The 21,853-nt window shown below is 40.3% G+C and overlaps 2 protein-coding genes across 3 annotated transcripts; both read left to right on the forward strand.

Moving 5' to 3' along the window:
* Nucleotides 1-506: 506 nt before the first annotated feature.
* On the forward strand, nucleotides 507-10,323 carry ca12 (carbonic anhydrase XII). The gene is made up of 9 exons (XM_041038731.1): nucleotides 507-638; nucleotides 1,028-1,048; nucleotides 3,907-4,086; nucleotides 5,229-5,371; nucleotides 7,342-7,437; nucleotides 7,524-7,587; nucleotides 7,794-7,951; nucleotides 8,128-8,254; nucleotides 8,932-10,323. Exons 1-9 carry the CDS (start codon nucleotides 575-577, stop codon nucleotides 9,582-9,584), a joined length of 1,506 nt encoding a protein of 501 aa, XP_040894665.1. The 5' UTR covers nucleotides 507-574; the 3' UTR covers nucleotides 9,585-10,323.
* A 4,555-nt stretch (nucleotides 10,324-14,878) lies between these two features.
* Nucleotides 14,879-21,831, forward strand: man2c1 (mannosidase, alpha, class 2C, member 1). 2 transcript variants are annotated; one of them, XM_041037514.1, is made up of 26 exons: nucleotides 14,879-15,054; nucleotides 15,469-15,594; nucleotides 15,682-15,805; nucleotides 15,919-15,989; nucleotides 16,091-16,268; nucleotides 16,376-16,565; nucleotides 16,994-17,100; nucleotides 17,197-17,307; nucleotides 17,402-17,494; nucleotides 17,587-17,703; nucleotides 17,787-17,882; nucleotides 17,983-18,128; nucleotides 18,462-18,585; nucleotides 18,954-19,075; nucleotides 19,182-19,267; nucleotides 19,364-19,510; nucleotides 19,598-19,677; nucleotides 19,769-19,863; nucleotides 19,951-20,055; nucleotides 20,154-20,310; nucleotides 20,402-20,545; nucleotides 20,630-20,739; nucleotides 20,848-20,927; nucleotides 21,043-21,185; nucleotides 21,269-21,372; nucleotides 21,455-21,831. In XM_041037514.1, exons 1-26 carry the CDS (start codon nucleotides 14,954-14,956, stop codon nucleotides 21,564-21,566), a joined length of 3,069 nt encoding a protein of 1,022 aa, XP_040893448.1. In that variant the 5' UTR covers nucleotides 14,879-14,953; the 3' UTR covers nucleotides 21,567-21,831. The 2 variants fall into 2 exon arrangements, with proteins under 2 accessions (XP_040893448.1, XP_040893449.1); XM_041037515.1 differs by having other exon boundaries at nucleotides 19,364-19,495.
* The last annotated feature ends 22 nt before the right edge of the window (nucleotides 21,832-21,853 follow it).

Raw genomic sequence — 21,853 nt, forward strand, 5'->3', positions numbered from 1 at the left:
AGAAATGTGGGTCAAAGGAAAAGAGTCTGTGGGTGCCCTTTACCAACAGCGTCATATTCAGCTGTATTTTAATAGCTCTTTGTCAAAAATGACCCCCGTGTGACCCCGTTGTGTTTTGACAGGGTCACACGTTTTGATAATGACAGCACAAACAGGTTGCTCGTCGTGCCCACGTAGAGCCCTCACACCCCCACCTGTCAACCCAACACTCTTGCGACTTTCCGCCGTCAGAGAATTTAATGGCTCGCGGATTTCTGTGTGTGACACCGGCGCACGTGCACGCCGCTCAGCATTTCCCACATCTTTCATCCGTCGGCAGATCTGAGCCCTGAACCCAAAATGAGTGACTTCGCTCGGATGCGGTCGCCTCTGTTGAGCTGTCAACTCTCCGGTGACCAGATGACTCTGGAGGCTGGTTTTGTTGTTGCTCTGACGTCAACTCGAGCTACAATGAAGCCGACAACGTGAGTATAAAAGCCGGTTTGAAGGCTGGCGCTCTGGTGCTCCAAGCTCCTGCTCTGTACCGGGTTAACAGTCAGGCTGCCGCACGAGGTTGGGCTGAGGGGGATCAAAGATGCGCTTTTTGAGCTTCACATCCGTTGTTTTACTACAGCTGACTTTCTGCGCTGTACTGCATGGTAAGAGCTTTGATCAGAGCATGAAGTAGCGAGTTAAAAAAAACCCAACTTTGTATCTGCTTTTAGATTTGGGTTAAGGAGGAGAAGAAAACATACTTCTGGGCCATTTAGCACTTGCAAGGTGTTGAGCAGAAAGGATGCTTCATGGCAGGTGTCTCCATCCACCTGCTTCTGCTCTCACAGAGGAATGAGGGTGACATGACATGTTACCATGTCCCCGAGATTAACACTTTGGATGTTTGTTCCAGATAAATTGTTTTCAATTTATTTTGTTTATGCATAAAATGACTATTATTTTGTATCATGTTAAGTTGCATATGTGTAATTGCTTGTCTGATTATAATATTTTAAATATACAGTGGGACTGTTTTTTTTTCTGTCTGTTTCAGGTGCCAAATGGACATACAGTGGTAAGATTCATAATATTTTTCTCACAGTTCCTCACAAATTGTAAGTTGTAGATCATAAGATAACATATCTCCTATATATCCTCTTTTCACTTTTGGTTAATTTGCAGTCCCAGTCCATGTGCACTTGTATGTGTTGGTACCTCACAATGGTATTCTACCCTTAAACCATCATTAACTAATCAAGTGTTAGAATTCATTTTGATGCTGCTCTCTGATAGGCAATGACTGAGGCAGGGAAAATGTTATTGTTGTTTTGCTTTGAGCTGGCAATTCCAAATAATAAAACAGAAGTGATAACAGCATCAAATACAGTGCTTTCTGATCAAAAGGGAGAAAAATTGGACAATCCTTGTGTCAACTCATGTAATTGTACAGTTCATTATCGACTCTGCAATCTCAACATTTCCTAAGTGGCTGACTGGCTTTGCTTCATGCCTTCAGGTCTATGCGCAAGCACTTCTTGAACCATGACTACCTCTTACATAAACTGTGCTCAGTGCATGACCTCTTGTCATTGTGTCATTGCTACTCAAAAGTCTGTTGCATTTAGTGAGTGAATATCACAAACCAATAAGTAGACAGGTGCAGCAAATCATTGTATAATCTTTTTTCTTCCTTTTTCTTTTTTTTTTTTTTTTTGGCCTACTATTTTTGACTGCAACAGTTATTGCTCACACTTACTGCCATTTTTTTTTTTTAAACAACTTTACAGTGTACACATTCTCTCTCACAGACAGATGAGGGATGAATTTTAAAAAGAGCTTTTTTTCTCTGCACAGTAATTTATGTTAAAATAATAATAGAGGAAATTATACTTGCTTAATTCAGAGCTCTGAGAAAGGCAAATCCACACTGTTTTATTATAGCAGTGGTTTAGCATTAATGGGAGCCAGTGGTGCTTTGTAGATACACAGCGGTTTGTCTTCTACCTGTGGAAATTTAGAAAACTGGACCAACACCTAATAAAACAATTGAAAATTAGGAACATTTCTAATTTATGTGTCATTACAGGGAGTACCTTAACAATGTGGCAAAATACCTTAGTAAGTCATCCTGTGCTGTACAAAGCAATGTAAACATAAACACTTGGATCCTTCAAAAAATGCTATGAATATAAAAATAAATACAGGAATAAATACAAGAAATACAAGAATAAATACAGACATATAATCACAAATGTTCTTAATTACAACGCATTAGCTAAACTGCAAAAGTTTGTGATGTTACTGAGTAAAACAGTTGATGTAATAATAATATATATAGCAAAAAAAAAAAACCTCTGGTCTCCTCTTAACTGCAGCGTGGTGGATTTCATCCTCACTCACAAACCCTTGAGAGGTTTTGTCATAGTAGTCAGTAGTCTGGAGGACTGGTAGCACTTTCTGTTGACAGGGGCACAGCTGAGTCATACAATTTATCTCCACCTCAACACTCCACCCTCTGGCAAAGGACAGTGAACCTTAACATGGGAGTAAAATAAATGACGATGATGACTGTTGTAGTTTTCTCACCCTGCTCTATCATTGATGTTATGTTCAACGGTTTACTCTGCAGAAAGCCTTATACATAAATCTTCTCATCTAACATTCCTTTTGCATAGAAAAGGCCCCATATTTAAGAAATTACCCACAGTCATGTATGTGCTACCGAGGACTGCCAAGGGGCCACCAAAGGCCACTGAAGGCCATTATTAAAGGGCAGGCTGGGTCTAATTAAAACAGTAAATGAAGTGGACGCTGAGTAATTATAGCCATAAGAGTAAGTTTCTTTCTTATTATAGGGAGTGTTTGCCTAGATTGAACTATGAGTTTTTCTTCAAACAAGTATTCAGTGATTTCACAGCTTCACTTGATGCCTTTTGGCATGTCTTGTACAATCAATCCACTGGAAAATGACAGTTGGGTTGGGGGCAGGCTTCATGCTGCATCATTCATATTTAACCACGGTCAGCTGGCATATGGTGAATGGTGGATTTTTAGATTCATTCTGGCCAGATAATGAATTAGTGGTAAATATGCAGAAGTGATGAGAGCACTGGTACATTCAGGCCCTTTCATGGTGTTTTCTATTCTGCTACGATTATGTCATTTCAGATTTGATAAGGTCCATTCACTGCAAACTGTTAGCCTCACTTCATACTGAGCATCATGTTTGAAAAGCTCAGTATGGATGATTACACTTCAGTCAACACACTGAATGAAAACATCGGAAAGAGCTTCCTGATTTTCTCGTCAATTAATTTAGCATCGTTGTTTCCATCCCTCTTGCATTATTTCAAAGCCCCTTGATGCCTTGATGCCCTTGTAGCCAACACTGTTGAGAGACACTCTTGTGTGATTGAGGTCACTTTGTAAACTGCAAGACTTGATTTGCAAATGTGGCCATTTTCGCTGTCCTGTGCTTTATAGAAACCTCTCATTTGGAGAGAGACAGCGTTCTCACTGGCTCTCTCCGCAAACAACAGCCTGGTTCTCACTCTCACTGCCTTAGAAAGGGCCAAGAGAGAAGCCACGGGCCTCTCCCATGCCGCCTAGTACATAGATAATGATACTTCACTTTGATTACAGATAAAATGTTTAGTAGGCCAGGACAAGCCATCCCCTATTCAGTTATGCTCTGGGGTATGCACATTTGCTCATTTGCCCTTTAGAATGGAGCAGTTTAACATTTGGGAAGACATGCAATGCGTCTCCAGTACAGCTGAGGTGAAACACACTTTTTTGGATAACTTAGACTAAATGTAGAACCACTGTACAGTATATTACAATTATTATGAAAATTACATTTGGGCTACATCAAGCAGAAGCTGTGTCTCAAAGGTGTTTTACTGGTTAACATTTACATTGATGCTGTTGCAGGGCCAGAAGGAGAGCACCACTGGTCCAAGAATTATCCATATTGTGGTGGAGCTTTCCAGTCTCCAATAGACATCAAGTCAGAGCTGCTAAGGTTCGACCCAACTTTGCGTCCAATTGAGGTTCAGAATTACAACCTGTCCCCCCATGAGCATCTCACTCTTGGAAATAATGGACATTCTGGTGAGTATAAATACTCAGTGTTATCCACAAAACATTTAATAACGTACCATACTTTAAATGTAATGTGTACTTAACCTGATTTCATCACGGGTAACAAAACTGTGAATTAAACTAAGCAAATGTTTAACAACACTATGTTTTGTTTGGCTCGGGATGCAGAAGTTTTTCAAATCAAAGTGATTCACTAGTAAACGTATTCATTAGAAATGGCCCCACATAAACGTGGAGGAGTCTGTTCTTGCTCTTGAGTCCTAATTCCTGGGTCAACCTAAAGAAAATGATAGGAGGATCTTCTTTCTACAGCTGCCACAGCAATTTTCCATAATCACTCTCTTATTATCTTAGCTGTTCTTTTACCCGAAGAACGAGCTCCGTGTTTAGTCTGGGAAAATATGAGCAGAGATCAGTCATCTGCTCTGCATCTACTGGCTCTGAGGCATCATAACAAAAGAATCTAATTTCAGTTTATTGTTTGATATCTATTTATAACACAGTCTTAAATTTAATTCTTAAATACAGCAATCAGAAAAGAGATAATCATGCCTCTGTGCTACACAAAAATATTTGTGAGTACTTAGGCAGATGAATATGATTATTCATTCATTTATTCTGCTTTGATTTAAGAAATTGTTTCAGAAAAGTGAGGTAAACTAAAAATCATGTTGCAGAGCTGGTTAGTTTCTTACATTTGAAAGCGTACAGCAGAAACTATATGTGAATGGCTGAACATACATGTAGTGTCTGTCCCGTGTTTTTGACGATTCAACTGCTGTAATCTATGTAAGTAAACCAGACAAATGCTTAGGTATGCATGCCTGATGGGCCTCAATACCACAGGCTGAGTGGCATCATCAGCGTGACGTGTGTCTGAAATGAGCTGACAAAGGTTTTTCACTTGTAAACATTCGTCATACACTGACAAACATGTGGAAAGCGCCCTGCGTCACTCCGCCATAAAGTATCTTAAACATAGTTAGAACACTTTTGCAAAGGCGCTTTGACAGCACAGAGCGGGCCATGCTGACTTCCCCAGTTTAGATAAAGTGAAAGTTGATATTTCTCGATTCCCCCTGACATTAAATGATGTAACCCCTTCCCTGCTCTTCTGTGTGTGCTGGGATTTCATTTCTTTCGATCTACAGTGCAAATCTCCCTGCCCTCTAAGATGCACATCTCCAGCCTGCCTCATCGTTACACTGCAGCTCAGCTTCATTTCCACTGGGGCTCCTCCAGCAGACCTGCCGGCTCTGAACACATGGTTAACAGCAGACAGTATGCAGCAGAGGTAAAGAAAGTAAACAGCACTTCTTACTACCCTCTATTGATGTAAAATACAGTGGTGGAAAGTAACTAAGTACATTTACTCTACTACTGAACCTAGCTACACTTTCTAGATACTTGTACTTTACTGGATTCCTTTATTTTGCTCCTATATATATCTATACTACACATTTTTGAGAAAAAGATTGTACTTTTTACTTTACATGATTTTACACATAAAACAGTTCACACAATGAAATGTATTGTTCCTGAAAACATGCAACAGCATATAAAGTTATTAATCAACTCCACAAACAAACAGCTCCGCCTTTACAACATTAAAATACTGTTTAAAAGTTAATGCATAGTAATAATAATCTGAACACATATAAATGGTGCCATATGTATATAACACTCTGAATGAGTACATTTGGTGATTATACTTTAATATGCTTTTACACAAGTGAAAGTTTGAATGCAGGACTTTCACTTGTAATGGCGTATGTTTATACTGCAATACTGCTACTTTTAGATGGAATGGTTTGTTACCAGCGTTTGAGGTTAGCTCAGTCCATTCATTTAAATAGGTCTCTAACTTATCCGCAGCATCAGGCGACAGCATCTCTGGCTCCAGACAAATGATTTAATACTTTATGACTTAAACGTGTGACATTTGACTGGCAGAGAAATCAGAGCCACTGACACACTTCAAGACTTTCAGACACTGATTAAGCCTAAGGAACTCTCAAAAGCTCTGCATCTGCATGTTACTGTTCCAGTTTCTTGATGCTGTGGCAGACATTCTGTTTATATCTAGCCGCCAGACAGTGTCAGAGAATGCTTACTGTGCATCTTCCACTTTATTGTGTAATCAACTGTAAAGCACAATTGAAAGTTTGTATAAAACACATTCTAATTAAAGACACTTAAGCATTTTAAGCAATAAACAAGTTGAGTCTTTAAAATCTTGATTACCAAAACATTAAAGTTGTCTTTTTTTTTTTTTTTAAATCATCCCTTTACCAGTCAGATTAACATGATTTGTCACTTAGTTGCACAGACTGTAAGGCAAAGACATCATTTCAGTCAGCCTCAGTATGTATAGTATGTCTTATGTTTTTTGAAGAGTTTAAAGGGATTAGAGTACCAGACTATGCTTTGGTTTCCAACCACCTCTGGAAAGGAGTGGCTGTCTGTGTTATTTAATGTGTCAAGCCCTGTAAGCAGTTTTCACACACTAGTTTTTACTTTTTACATCGCTGCTTTAAGTAAGGCAGAAGATTTGACTATAACATCTAAAACTGAGAGTCTCTGTTATGATATAAACAAAAATAGGAGTCTTTTTTATATAATTTGGTATCATTTGAATTACAGTGGGTAGAAGCTGTAATGGTTACAACCTGTGTGCTTTTATGTGACCATGCCCCAGCTGCAGTAGAGCCACATTTAAGGTGCTGTGGTTTGACCTGAGTTTGTGAGTGGACACATCGAGACCATGCGTCTTTTCAAGTCTCTCCAGACGACAGAACCACAGTTCCTTGATGACATGTTGTTATTGAGGGATGGAATGATGGGAAATTGAACTTTTCCCAAATATAGTGCAAATGTCTACCTTAATTCCCAAGTCAGAACAAAGACTGTAAATAAAATTTTGTCATATTTGGCTGGAATGACCAACATGCCTTTGTGTTGCACTGAATACACAATACTGTCACCAAAACAACTGACAGTCGGGTATTTGTGTGTGTTGTTGTGCTGTAATAGACCACCCACTGAAAAAAAAAAAAAAAATCTTCAGTGTTTCTCATGTGCTTTTGTCATAGTTTTTTCTACAGTATTGCATCGCCTGAACACCACAAGCTATTTCCAGTTCAATGGACACCTACTGTGGATGGAGAACATGTTATAATTAGTGACAACAGCTCAAGGTTTTGACTAATTCTGCACGATATTTTTGTTCCACAGGGTCTTAATTTATTTCTCTTTCCTTTACAGATGCATGTGGTACACTTCAATTCAGACAAGTACCCCAATATGTCCACAGCTGTGGACAAATCTGATGGCCTGGCAGTGCTGGGTGTCCTGATTGAGGTGAGACATTGCAGACTCTGTTGTGGGGGGGCAATGATCTGCAAATATCTGTGGAGCAGAACCATCTAACTGTGTTTTCTGTACAGGTTGGTGAGTTTAATCCTGCCTTTGAACAGTTTCTGAAGTTCATTAATGGCATCAAATACAGAGGTAAGTCCAAAGTGATGTTTTTCTCAAGCAATGTCTTTTGCAGTTTAAAAAATTAAGTATAAATTAAGAGCATGCGTAATTAACAATAGGAGATACAGTCATTGCCAGTACTCAGGCTTTGTTTGTGACACGTCATCCACCTAGAAACTATTGAGAACTTACTGGAAAGGCTAATTTAGTCACAAAATAATTCTGTGTACCTTCAGATCAGAGAGTACAAGTGCCTGGTTTCAACATCAGAGCGCTGCTGCCTGCACGTTTGGATGAGTATTATCGCTACGATGGGTCACTCACCACTCCTCCTTGCTATCCTAGTGTACTGTGGACTGTGTTCAGGAATCATGTAACAATATCTCGCAAACAGGTGCGTCATTAATTTTATTTGTCTCTTTTTTTTTTTGGCAGATTTGATATTAGGGTCAATGAGCCACTGAGAAGCTAAATTGACTTCTCAGACATCTTAATAGAGTCAGTCCCTTATATTTAAACTTAACGGGTGTGGAAAAGTCTCTGTGCTGTTGTTTTGTTGTGTCCTCCCAGTTTCTGACCCTGGCAACAGCCCTCTACTCCTCCCATGCCCAGGACTCAGCCCCTGTGCCACTGAATGGCAACTTCAGGAAACCGCAGCTTGCTGACAGCCGAGTTGTGCTGGTATCTTTTAAGGAGGGTAAGTATGGCTTTTAAAACGGGCTTGCTTTATTGTCGGAGCATGAGTGCAAAGGTCGCATAAATGACATGGCCACTGCGCTGCTTTAAAAATGGCTAAACGACAGGTTTGGATGATGTAGGGGCATTTTTTCTTTTGCAAAGCACAGGGCTGTCATGCGGGCTTTGGCTTGTGTGATATCACCTGCTTGTTGCGGTTGAGCTTGTATGTTGATGTCATTGTCAGTCATCTTTAAAGTTGATTGACTTTGATGAGCTTGTTGGAAAGTAGGCCATCTTTTAAGACACAACAAATTAACTGTCCCACTGACATACTGAGAATGTCTCCAACCCTTAAATTTGTCTTTAAAGGCTTACTTTTATGTGGTTGACTGGTTTACCACACTGTATGGTATTTAGGTCCATATAGTACAGTACTAATGTGCATGTTTTCTTCATTCCAAAGCTGTCCTCTCTGAGCTATGCTTTTCTAATGGCACATGTTTTGACATGACATTGTGGAATCCCCTGCTGTTAGCTTCCATGAGCAGCATTTAGCAGGTGATGGCTTGTGCTTTTAGTTTTATCACTACAGGCAGTGCTGTTGCATGCTGGGCGTGAAGGTCCAACAGCGTTCCAAGGAGTATCCCACGGGCTGGGATGTTTAACAAGCTGTGATTGGCTCTGTGTCTGATGCAGGCAGAGGACTGCATGGTACTCTTACAGTCACATCTCCACTCACGAGGAAGCGAATCGTTCAGCAGCTGCTGGTTGGCGACCTAGCAGACCTGGCTGATGAAGGGCTCTATCAGCTCCTACCAAGTGGCTCAGAGAAGCTCCAAGTTGGCAAGAAGAAAGACCTCAAGAACGAGCAGAGTGAGACTCTGGCCAAGTCCAAACAACAGATGTTGAATCCATTCCTGCGGAAGAAGAGCCAGACCAGCCACTCTGTGGGAAAGTTAGGGGTGGCTGAAGATGCACTCTGCTACGTCTCACTGGAGCAGAGAGTTTTCCATCAGCTCAAACAGTTCCACACTGAGAACCAGCTGGTTCATGCTCTCAGAGATGCAGTTTTCCCTGAGCTCAACCTCAAGAGCTACCTGGACTGTAAATCAGATTTAGCCCTCCCCACTATCAGGCACATTCTCCGTGGACGGCCAACAGACGAGGCGACTGAGTTGAATCGCTCTCTGACAAAAGCCTTGATGAATCAGAAGAAGACTTCCACAGCCATCAAGCAAAGTGTGCCAATGACAAACTATGGTAGTCTCTCTCCTGCCATTGTTCCCAGGAAACCACACAGCCAAGGTTATCCACATCCTTGGCTTTTGCCAATGGAGTGGGAAGACTAGAGAGGTTCCTCACATAGTTGAGACTCACATTATGTCACTTTCAGTTGTAGACATCAGTTGTGTGTCCTACAATGAAAGACTAATTTTCAAGCCGCACCCTGCATTCCTTTGACCGATGGTTCTCACAAATGTGTTTAATATTTAAATTATTCTTTCCAGTATGTGCACATAATTCTAGGTTCTATCAGAAAAAGACTGTAGATTTAATTTACTGTAGTTATTGTTTTTGCAAGCTTACTCATATGCATAACCACTCATCACCAGTGACTGTGCTCAGTAACACAAGCAGATTCTAAAACATTAAGCCGAACTGAATGTGTTGATTTTTGTCATGGAAATTTGCCAAGGAAAAGAAATGGTTTCTTTTTCACAATGACTGAAATCACCATAACTTTACCTTTGAATAAACATCATCAAAGCTCATATTTCGTGCTTGAAAATATGCATCAAGCATATAGATTTGCATATTGTAGTACACAAAATGGCTGGCATGGAACATTTATAATGTTCTACAGTGTGCCAAGTTCAGTTCTATAGTATGGAGCTAACTGGTAATTATTGCCTTGCACAATATAGAGATGCAGCTAAACCAAAAGAATTTGCAAGAGCTTAAGCGCTTTACATGAGATCCCTGTCTTTTCCCACAATTTGTTCATCTCTTCAAATTGCAGTTTTCAGTAAGGATACAGCTACTGTACAGTACATAAGGAACTATTTTCAATAAAAGCATTATACTTGAATCACACATGGCAGATTTGTTCCCTACTGCATTTTCACCTTTCACTCTGAACTTAGAAATGGTTTTATCATTTAGAATCTCTGACAGCTTAGTCCTCTGTGGGGTCACAGAACTTTTATACATTTATCTTCTATATCTATATGGTAGAGTATGTAAAGCATGTAAGGTTTTAAGTTACACATTTTGAACAGAAACAGAGGACCTTAGGCAGATGTTAGGCCACAGTACACCTGTCATGGAAGTACTGTTTTGTGTTTCACACGTAAATTGTCCAGATCCAGGAGCCTGGTGGGGATTAAATGATTTTTAAGAAAAATCTCAAGTCACTTGGCTGTGTGTGTGTGTGTGTGTGTGTCTGTGTGTCTGACTGCCAAACTGAACAGGACGTGGAGATGAAATGGTCTTAACACTTTTCTGCAACATCTAGTTCAGAATGCCTGAATTTGAATGAGTCTGAACTGTCAGCTCATGTTATGAAAAGGATTGTTTCTCACATAAAAGACCTTGAAGTCATGATTTAATTGTTTCCTTCATCCGTCACAAAACCTCTTAAAATTTAAAATCTTTTTCTTCAGATGGTACTATGTCTGTCTGTTCCTCTGTGAATTTCCTTTTCACCTTCTTTTCTCTGTTTTTTCTTTGCTACTCAGCTGATCTATCTTGGATGAATACTGGTATGTTGTTTTTGCATACATTTTCTGCAGTTACACTTTTTGTCATATGTTGTCTTCAGCTTCATCTCACTGAGGGATCCTCCCTTTGTGGGCCAGAAACATTTTGTATTTTAACAAATAAGCAAGTTGTAAGAACTGAATTCAGTTAACTGGTTAATCAAGAAAAAGAATAATTGTTCCAACATCAAAATCAGGGCTATAAATTTAAAGCAAATCAATTACCAAACTAAACCATTACTGGAATAAATGTACAGTGCATATTGAATATAACAGCCTATGATGCAGCACTGGTATTTACTGTGAAGTGTAACAATATAAAAAAATACTTCATTTACCATTAAAACCACAACAGAGTTGCAATATAACAAAGAGTGAAAAATTTAAGGGGGTCTGAATACTTTCCGTACCCACTGTATCAAGTGAATGTTTTGTTTTAATTTACATTCATTTTCTTTCCACTGTATGCACATGTACAGCGGCCAAATTATCACGTAATCGCTTCTGTGTCTGTTGCTCTCATGTGCTGCAGGTTTACTGGTTCCCATTCTGGTGGGCTCTGTACTGGGACTTGTTCTTATTGTCTCTTTAATATACTGTCTATTAAGGCGAAAAAGGTAAGCAAAGGGAAAAAACAATCCTGCTTGTTGAAATCATGCTATGTATATAAAATTAAAAGTGCTGTCTGTTAGCTCGACCAATCACAGCTGGTCAACTTGACTTGAGAAATTAGCTTTTGAATTTGATGTTTGTCCGATGGCTCAAACCTGGTGTATCTCACACTTTTGTCCATATGCCTGAATCTCCCAAACATGAATTAGAAAGAGTGGAACTATTTTAGTGGTCAAATTCAAAGCTTTCCATGACTGGGTTTAGAGGGTGAGATATAAATATATATAAAATGGACCATTGCAGAGGATATTTCAAGAGAATGGTTAACCTTAATTGAACCATACATCTAGGGTTTACGAAAGCAATGATGGCGTTTATAGGGGTTGTGTCCTCATTAGTAGGGAGTTTTGGGAATGTAGACTCACTTGTGCCGCCCTTAGTCACCCATGACAATGTGACGTGTAAATTATGAGCCCATTTTGTATAATTGTGGTTTTCTATAAAAGACTAGTCATACCCTGGAGAATATTTTCTTGGGTTTACATTGCTGTGTACTTAGAAGAGATTTTTTGCGGTACATAGTTAAGAATACATTTGGAAATTAACTTGAGAAAATGATTGGAGAAAACTAGCTTTTGAAGAAAGCATATTGGTTACATCTTCATATATTCACATATCAACACTTGTATAGCACGTTTGATAGGAAAGGGACTTTTATTAAAAAGCCATGCATAGCAGCAAACAGGTTGTTTCTTTTTGGACTGTAGCAACTGAGCAAAGATGTGACACCTGATAATCTCTTTTACTATGGGAAGAACTAAATCCATAGAGGAACCTGTGATGTGATATAACCCTTAATGACTTCTGCAGTCAGGAGGAAATGTGCAGAGAAGGAAAAATGTGTATAATGTCCATATGATAGGCATTAGGCCTGACAAGCAGATTTCATTTCGTCTTAAATGATTTTGGTAAATAAGGTAAATCTCAGTGCAGTGTCATTAAGATTATTGTGTTCCTGTTACTTATTTCTGCAAGTAAATACCATTAAAATAAGAGAGGAGAGGAAGTAGTAGTACCTAGTCTTTTATTTTTTATGCTAATGATGCACAAGCCACTTTTGGAAGTGAAAGGCTAAATGACAGGCTCATCACAGATGGGACGGTTGCAGCTGTCTGCATTAAACAGTGTTAATATTCCTCCTTACTTCAAACATTCCACATATCTCTTCCTCCCAGCTTCTGAAGTAATTATGCTTTCCTACATCACAATATCAACAACAGTGGTTCTGCCTTCATACATGGCTAATCCCTTGTATAAAGGGAATGGGCAGTTGTAGTGGAAAATGTGGACAAATTAAGAGCTGGGGGGGGGGGGGGGGGGGGTGTAGGCTCTAAATTGCCTACATCACTTAAACATCTTATATATCATGAACGAACCAACTGCTGATACATGGAAATTTGTTTAAGACAGCAAATTGCATGTATTTAAAGGTACAACTAAATTCTGTCCTATGGGTCTTTTATTTCTCAGATCTGCGGCTGAACAGGACAAAGGCAAAGGTGTTGGAATCAACACTGGGGAGAGAGATGAGTACAGTTCAAGAGTATAGCTCATCTTCCAGGACCTCGCTTCAAAGGAACTCAATACACCATCATCCTTTTGCACTACTCATACTGTATTTGTGAAATTGTCCTATGGATCGGTTTGGACATTTGTGGAAGCATGCAAAGTTTAAGTAGATCACATGATAAAGTTTGCATGCAGCTCTGGGCTTTTGGGAAGCACTCTTTTTTTTATTTCTCAAGCCACAGTCTGGATTTTCTTTGCTGTGTTGTGGCAGGCAGAACGTGATAGGCCTCCATGCTGGATGTTTCAAGGGTTGTTTTATGCTGTATGACTACTTCCTTAGAGCAAGAGAAACAGCTGTCCTCTCTAATCCCCCTTTATTTATCTGACATGATGTGGTCAGTTTCTTAAGAGGAGCTCCAGGACGCTTCCAGGCAAACTCAGTATAAGGCCAGAGCTGAACTGCCAGAGCTGAGCTGGTGAGAATCTCAGGTCAAGTCGGACCCTGGCACCCGTTCCCTTGGGCTGTCCTGGCATTGCGGAAAGCCCAACCACAGTCCAAACAATAGGGGGATAGGAGTCGACAGACATCCCTGATGGTAGGGTGGCCTGAGAAGGATGGGCTATACCACATTTCAACCAACCCTCTACTTAGAGCTGCTCTATGGATTTTATAATAAAAGGCCACTCAGCTCCATACAAACACAGAAACACACAGCTCCTTCCCTGTGAATAATGCTGAGAGAGAAAAAAGGCTTTTGTATTTTCAGGCTGCATGTGGGCTGACCCCTAACCCCTGTCCGCCAGTCAGATCACAAGACTAACTCCCCAGCACTCCCGAGAGCCTCTCAGTTAGAACTGTAGCCTGTGAAGTTAACCACAGGATCGCCAGAGATTCATCACATCATCATGTCATTCTCACAGGATCATTATCCTCTTTTCTGTCTTTATTACATCCATACATTTCTCTTGGATCATTCTAGATGTTCTTAAGTTTTTGTTCAATGTATTTGCACGCTTATGGCATGAAAGCCCAAACTTTAGAAACTTTAGACTGATTAAACAGGCTGCCTGATAGAGTGAGGACATTTTGACTGCTTCTCCACAACAGAAATTTGTGTGGTGGTAGTGCATTGTTCTCCACATCAAAGTGTTATTTACAAGTCCTCCAACACATGACCTGCTTTGCCTGCTCATTGCTGCTTGTGGCTCCATTCCACACTTGATATCCAGATGTCATATTAAAAAACAAAACAAAACAACAAAAAAGCACCACTCCACGTGTTAAACTGTAAATTATATTTGTGCCATTTGCACAAATATAATTGTTATTTTGTGTATATGTGTAAATACCTGAATAACTGCTGTCTTGTTTTAAATAAATAAATATATATATAAAAATTGTGTGATTTTAAATAAAATTTCATCGTATTCTATAGCTTTCAATGGCTTAAATGTCTAATGGGTTTACTTTTAGCAGTGAATAATGCGATCAGTGACCTATTTTGACACCCCCGAAAATGAATAATGTTCCCCGTTTCACATTATTTCGCATCCTGTTAAAAGAAGTAATATACGACCTGGTAGCGCTTCCACTGCTCACCTGCACTTCCTGGCCTCAATGCTTCCAGTTGTTGAATAGTGCCGCCATCTAGCGGCTGGTTACATGAAGTGCAACAACACAACTTTTCACTTCCGGGTCTCAAGATTTGAGGTTACAGTCATTGGTTTGAGTGCCCGCTGTTGTGCTAATCTACAAGTGTTTGTGTGTTGGTTTTGTGATGTATCACCAGCCTGTGCTGAAGAACAGGCGCACTCTCCTCGAGAGAGCAGAGAAATTTGTCTCTGATATTTATTTCACCGACTGCAACCTGAGAGGACGGTAAGGCTTCTTCCACACAGCCGCACCTGACTTTCAACAAACTCAACTGAGCGATGATGTACAGTCGACCAAACCTGTCTCTGCTGCTACTTGTGCTAGTTTCTGCAGACGGTTGTTGTTTCATATTCATAATATTTCACTGTTGCAGATCACAGTTGCACATCCTGCTTCTCACCGTTTCTTTTTAGGTGGTCATTAGTTGGATACTGGTCTGCAAGATAGTGTTAAAAAAAAATAGAAAATCTTAAAATAATTTCTAGGCTCTAAAATAAAGAATCCTATATCACTTAAAATGTCCTCATGATGTCCAGGTTTGCTCATCTGCTCACATGCTGGGATACTGAGATTGTTATTTGTGATTTTAGGTTTAAAAAAAAGGTTTGACTCTTCTTTATGAATGATTAATCTCTGCAGACTCTATGGAGACTCTTGCCCGCTGGAATCCCTCGCCTCCTTCTTGTCCCATAAACGGATCACATTCACAGAAGCTTCCAAGCAGAACTTTGCACCTTATCAAGTTGGCGATACCTTTGGACCGACGTCAGTAATATTATCAGATTTTTATCACCCTTGTATATTTTATTCCCTCAAATCCTGGCGCTAATCCAAGCTTGATTCTTGTTCAAGGTGGTGGACTTGCTGGTTTAAGGTGACCCTGAAAATCCCTGAGTCCTGGAGAGGGAAAGAGGTTCATCTTCTGTGGGAAAGTGATGGGGAAGCAATGGTATGGAGGGATGGACAGCCAGTTCAGGTAATGCAGCAGTAGTTCAGTTTTACATCAAACTAGATTAAAATGGCAAAATTCTTTTCTTAGCCCATGTATAGATTTAAATGCGATACGTAACATACTTTATGGACTTGCAGGGCCTGACTAAAGAGGGTGAAAAGACCAGTTACATCCTGTCTGACTGTCTGAAAGATGAGGAGCCACACAGGTCAGTTAAGTAAAACATGAGATCACTGTTGCTTCTCTAACCAACTTGGCTTATTGAACGTTTGGGCGCCTTTCAACTTTCCAATTTTTCTTATTCTTTAGTGTCACCCTTTATGTAGAGATGGCCTGTAACGGGCTTTTTGGAGCTGGTCAAGGGTCCATGATTGCAGCTCCAGACCCAAACAGGAAGTTTTCTGTACAGAGAGCTGAGCTGGTGGTATTTAACCACGATGTAAGGGAACTGCTGACTGACTTTGAGATGCTTATTGACATTGTGAAGGTACTCCCACACAATAAAATGCATGCTGACACAATATTTTCTTGGAGGATGGAAGTTCAATCAGGGGAAACAGAAAATTACTTGAATTATTTACCCTTCGTCCACAGGAACTGGGAGAGGGAGAGCAGAGAGGCTACCAGGCACTCTTCACTGTGAATGAGATGGTCAACCTCTGTGATCCCTCTGATCCAAGCTCCTTCTCCAAAGCATGCAGTCTGGCTCACAAGTTCTTCAGCCAGAGGAACGGCGAAAGCCAACACACTGTCCATGCAATGGGTCACTGCCACATAGACTCAGGTCTCACTTTTTATTTCTGTTATTTCACAGAGCTGAGTATCAAATCACAATACTGTTTTGGTACTGAAATGAAATGTGTCTGTAGTATCAAAAATGGTCAAATACCAAAAGCTGGCATGTAAAGTGCTGTCAGATTAGTAGTATTGTTACTTATTAGTGAATTAAGTATATACTGATTTAAATAATAATTTAGCCAATTTTAGACTGTTTTGTTAAGGCAAAATTCTCATAAGGCTGCTTGTGTTTACACAGCATTTATCATTTTAGAACTGTGGGCTCTTTTGTTAAATGAAAACAGAGAAAAACTGGTATCAAATAAGTATTGATTGTTTTGATTATTGTAATGAAAACCAAATAGAAATGAAATGAATAAACTCTTGCAGTATTTGCAGAATGTTTCAAATTAGTTAATTTTGTATTATCCATAGCTTGGCTGTGGCCCTATGAAGAGACCATTCGCAAATGTGGCCGAAGTTGGGTGACAGTGATTCGTTTAATGGAGAAGAACCCAGAGTTTGTGTTTACTTGCTCTCAGGTAATTCCACACTAGCATAGTTTTATAGGAGCCATAACAGTTCTGCAAATTTGAGCATCCTTCTTCAGTTTAGACCTTTTTTTCCTTTGTGTCCAGGCCCAGCAGTTCCAGTGGGTAAAGTGCTGGTACCCTGGACTCTTCTCCCAGATCCAGCATTATGTGAAGAAAGGCCAGTTCATTCCAGTTGGAGGAACGTGGGTGGAAATGGTAAACCTGAAATAAATCACATTATCTCATGTATCTTGTGAACGCAACTGTATTATTAAGTTTGCTGTTATTCAGTCCTGTGTTTACATATCAGGATGGCAATCTTCCCTCTGGTGAGTCCATGGTCAGGCAGTTCCTGGAGGGCCAGCGCTTCTTTAACCAAGAATTTGGGATCCATTGCAAAGAGGTAGGGATTCATAAAATATGTATACATAACCTGGTTTTACATACCATATAAAATCTGTTGCCACACATAATGTAAGGATCTTTTCTCTTTAGTTCTGGCTTCCAGATACATTTGGCTACTCTGCCCAACTTCCTCAGATAATGCAGGGTTGTGGTATTTCTAATTTTCTGACACAGAAGCTAAGCTGGAATCTAGTCAACACCTTTCCTGTAAGTCTCGTACAAACCACGCACTAGCTTACAGAAACGGAAAAAAGTAGATTTTCATTTAGGTTTTGATTTTTCTTTCCAAGCACAACACCTTTTTCTGGGAAGGTCTGGACGGATCCAAGGTTTTAACACACTTCCCACCAGGAAATTCCTATGAAATGAAAGGCAAGATCGAAGACGTGAGTTGAGTTTCTTCTAGACACATGCTGAATCAGTGAAGAGAGTATTTACAGTCATCAGAAAACTTTCATCTGTATTTGGATTTTTCTCTGCCCACAGCTTGTGAAAACTGTGAAGAATAATAAAGACAAGGGTAGGGCCAACCACAGTGCAGCATTGTTTGGTTTTGGCGATGGTGGGGGCGGACCCACACAGCTGATGCTAGACAGACTGCACAGGATACAGGACACGGACGGGCTTCCTAAGTAAGTACGGGTCCAAATCTAGAAGCTTGTCAGCAACAATGACAAGCCCAAACTGAGCCAGAAACACTTCCTACAACTAACAACAATAATAATAGTTTTTATTGTTAGTCTCTCTACACGTTGGGATTTCTGTGAATCAAGTGTGTGTCAGCATGTAGGCAGTATACCACCCCTAAGTGAAGGATATGAGTGATGTCTACTGATGTCATCACATTGTTGTTTTACAATATTAGTCAGTACAATCATATTTTAGTCAGGATGAATAACTAAGGTGTAACCAGAGTCAATATTGCTCACTTCCATCTCCAATTCCATCTCTTGTGTGTTTCTCAGAGTCCAGACATCTAGTCCTCACAAGCTTTTCTCTCAGCTTCAGGCCGACTCGGCTCTGCTGTGCACTTGGACTGGAGAGCTCTTTCTGGAGCTGCACAATGGCACGTACACCACACAGGCACAGGTAGAATAAAAATCGGTCCACAGTCCTCATTATAAGATCAAATGATACTTTCCGAAACTAAACTACTAAACTAATGGGATCCTCAGAGAAAAAGGAAAAAATAAAAGTATAAAACACATAATAGAATATATGTATCTATCTTTATATATAAATATGTGTGTGTGTGTGTGTGTGTGTGTGTGTGTGTGTGTGTATAAAAGTAACACATAGGCATATATGCAGAGAGTAGGTAAAATTACCACTATCCACTACCTTACAAAGTGAGACAGCCCCACACAACAAAGCAGAAATGAAAATGAGTGACAAAAGGGGTCATACATTATTCAGGGTCATGCAGGAAATAGATCTGCTTCCTTTGTTGTTTCCAGATTAAAAGAGGGAACCGCCAGTGTGAGACCCTCCTTCATGACGTGGAGATAGCCAGCAGCTTGGCACTGTGTCTGGACAGCACATTTAAGTATCCTGTGGGAAAACTGCAAGAGCTTTGGAGGTCCAGACATACCCATTAAACTTTTATGATGACATTAAATAAATAGATGGTCTCAGTGCTGACAGTATAACATTAGTTTCATTTTAGATTTTTTTTTTCTTTTCAGAGTGCTTCTTCTAAACCAATTCCATGATGTGATCCCTGGCAGCTGTATAGAGATGGTTGTGGAGGATGCACTTAGGTATTATGAAGGTACAGTTTTCATTACAGCAGCTGTTCATGAAAATCAGAGCCACATTGATGAGGAGTTTTCCCAAATTAAAAGTACATCAAAATTATGTCCATTAGAAATCCGTAATGATGGTACTGCACTGCTGCATGATGCATGTGGAGCCCTGGGGTCTAAAGGAGGCGGTGCTGGTGTGTTTAACTCTCTGCCATGGGTACGCCATGAAGTCATCCAGATTCAAGATGGTGCTGGTAAACCTGATCTGAGTATGTTAAATACTTCAATTAATTCTGTTCTTGCCCTCATTACTGCAGTTTCATATCTGATGTTGTGTGGTGTCTGTGTTACTGCAGTTCTGGTGAGAGTTCCCAGTGTCGGTGTGTCTCCTGTCAAAGACACACAGCCTGTGGCTCCAGTCTCTGTTGCTGTTCAGGTGTGTATTGTTTTAAGAATAGAGAGCATTTATTTAATTTAGATATGTTGTAGTTTAGTCTGGGTGACTGAGCTGTTGTGTTATGTTACAGGCTGACGGCACTGTCCTCATGGAGAACGGGATTTTACGGGCTGTTGTAAACAAAGATGGCACACTGGCTTCGCTGTGTTTGATCAAAGCAAACAGGTACTGTGAAACCATGAGAAACATCTGCATCTACTACAACATAAACATTAATAAATTCACATCTGTTTCGCTATTTGTTGGTTTCAGAGAAGCCATCTCTGACGGCTGTCATGGGAACCAGTTTGTCATGTTTGATGATGTCCCCCTGTACTGGGATGCTTGGGATGTAATGGACTACCATCTTCAGACAAGGTGTCAGTCATTGCTCTAATCTTATCTATCTAATGCCACCTTGAAACACATTGCGAGTATTTGCAGGTATTCTAGATATGTAAACTATGACGTTATAGGAAGCCGGTGCTGGAGGTGGTGCAGCCTGCTCGTGTGGCGTCCTCAGGTGGGCTACGAGGCAGCGTCAGCTTCATCCTCAGGATCAGTGATAAAAGCACTATCACACAGGAGATTGTCATGGACGCCATGTGTCCTTACATCAAATTCAACACGGAGGTATTTTTCAACATCAGTGATGGCTGGAGAAATCTAGAGACAAATTCTTCAATACCCAAGAAATAACCAATGTTGCATCCTCTGCTTTCAGGTGAAGTGGGCAGAGTCGCACAAGTTTCTCAAGGTGGAATTCCCAGTGCGAGTGCACAGTCCCGCTGCTACATATGAGATCCAGTTTGGCCATCTGCAGAGACCCACACACAGGAACACTTCATGGGACTGGGCCAGATTTGAGGTACGACATTGTGGAGTCAAGTGAATGAGTAGTATCATTCACCGTCACACTGTCTTTCACTGTTCATCATGGTTTCTTTCTCAGGTTTGGGGTCACAAGTGGGCCGACTTGTCAGAGCACAACTTTGGAGTTGCGCTGCTGAATGACTGCAAATACGGCTACTCAGTCCACAAGAACACAATGACACTGTCCCTGTGAGGTTTCCCACTTTTAATATATTGTAGTTCTACAAATAGTACAGTTCACTTACACCACTTACTTTAGATAACCCATAGATCTAATGGTGGATATCTTTGTCTTAGACTGAGAGCACCTAAGGCCCCAGATGCCAATGCTGACATGGGGACTCACCATTTCACCTACGCAGTCATGCCACACGCAGGTTTTTACTTGTCTTTCAGATGTGTTTTTGAAAATAAAACATATTTATTAGAATTTCAAACTAGAGTTTTAAACACATATGTAAGATGTGATAAAACTTTCTTTGTTTTATATAGGATCCTTCCAAGATGCCTCTGTAATCCAGTGTGCATACAACCTCAACTACCCTCTAAGGTTAATCCAGTGCACGCCTGACATGGTGCCCTGGAGTGCCTTTTCCATCAGCACTGAAGCAGTCATCCTGGAAACTGTTAAACAGGTATCCAACAAACACTGACTTAGCTTGGCTTATCCACTCATTCCATTAAATGGTATTTACTCTAACCCATTATTTACCATAAGGCTGAGGACCAGGAGAGAGCAATCGTAATCCGACTCTATGAGTCACATGGGAGCAGAGTGACCGCAACTCTCTGCACCACCCTTCCAGTGAGGGAGGCATGGCAGTAAGTATTGTGTTAATTGTTGTCTGGCATGTTTTACGTTATGTCACTTGCCAAAAACAAAGCCTTTTTTTCCGCCTTTCAGCTGTGACTTATTGGAGAGACAGGACACCACCCAGCCAGCATATATTACATCAGAGGGAATTACTCTGAACTTCACCCCCTTTCAAATTGTGTCACTTCTCCTCATCCTGTGATTACCAGGTCTCAGGGTGCTCTTATTTGGAAAACTGAATAAATGTATGTCTGCTGGAGAGAATGAAATGGAGTACAAATCAAGTCAAACCAACTGGTCCTGAAGGTAGAATCTAGTTAAACATTATATGAATCATCTGATGCTGCCTTGTTGACAGTCTATTAGCTCTGTCAGGTCTGTCAATTTAAAAATAGTTTGATACTGAATGAAACACATCGATTTGAGGTACACATTGTTGCCACCAAAGTGCCAAAAAACAATGGGATTGCTTAACATCAAACACTTGCA

The sequence above is a fragment of the Toxotes jaculatrix genome, chromosome 5 (assembly GCF_017976425.1).
Source record: "Toxotes jaculatrix isolate fToxJac2 chromosome 5, fToxJac2.pri, whole genome shotgun sequence".
NCBI classification, from domain to species: domain Eukaryota; kingdom Metazoa; phylum Chordata; class Actinopteri; family Toxotidae; genus Toxotes; species Toxotes jaculatrix.

Excerpts from the sequence above, each read along its gene's own strand:
- ca12 (XM_041038731.1), top strand. The coding sequence starts at position 575 with ATGCGCTTTTTGAGCTTCACATCCGTTGTTTTACTACAGCTGACTTTC. Across the intron at positions 4,087-5,228 it reads TGGAAATAATGGACATTCTG|TGCAAATCTCCCTGCCCTCT; the intron begins GTGAGTATAAAT and ends TTCGATCTACAG. Across the intron at positions 7,438-7,523 it reads TGCTGGGTGTCCTGATTGAG|GTTGGTGAGTTTAATCCTGC; the intron begins GTGAGACATTGC and ends TTTTCTGTACAG.
- man2c1 (XM_041037514.1), top strand. The coding sequence starts at position 14,954 with ATGTATCACCAGCCTGTGCTGAAGAACAGGCGCACTCTCCTCGAGAGA. Across the intron at positions 17,308-17,401 it reads GAGGAACGTGGGTGGAAATG|GATGGCAATCTTCCCTCTGG; the intron begins GTAAACCTGAAA and ends TTTACATATCAG. Across the intron at positions 20,546-20,629 it reads GGGACTGGGCCAGATTTGAG|GTTTGGGGTCACAAGTGGGC; the intron begins GTACGACATTGT and ends TTTCTTTCTCAG.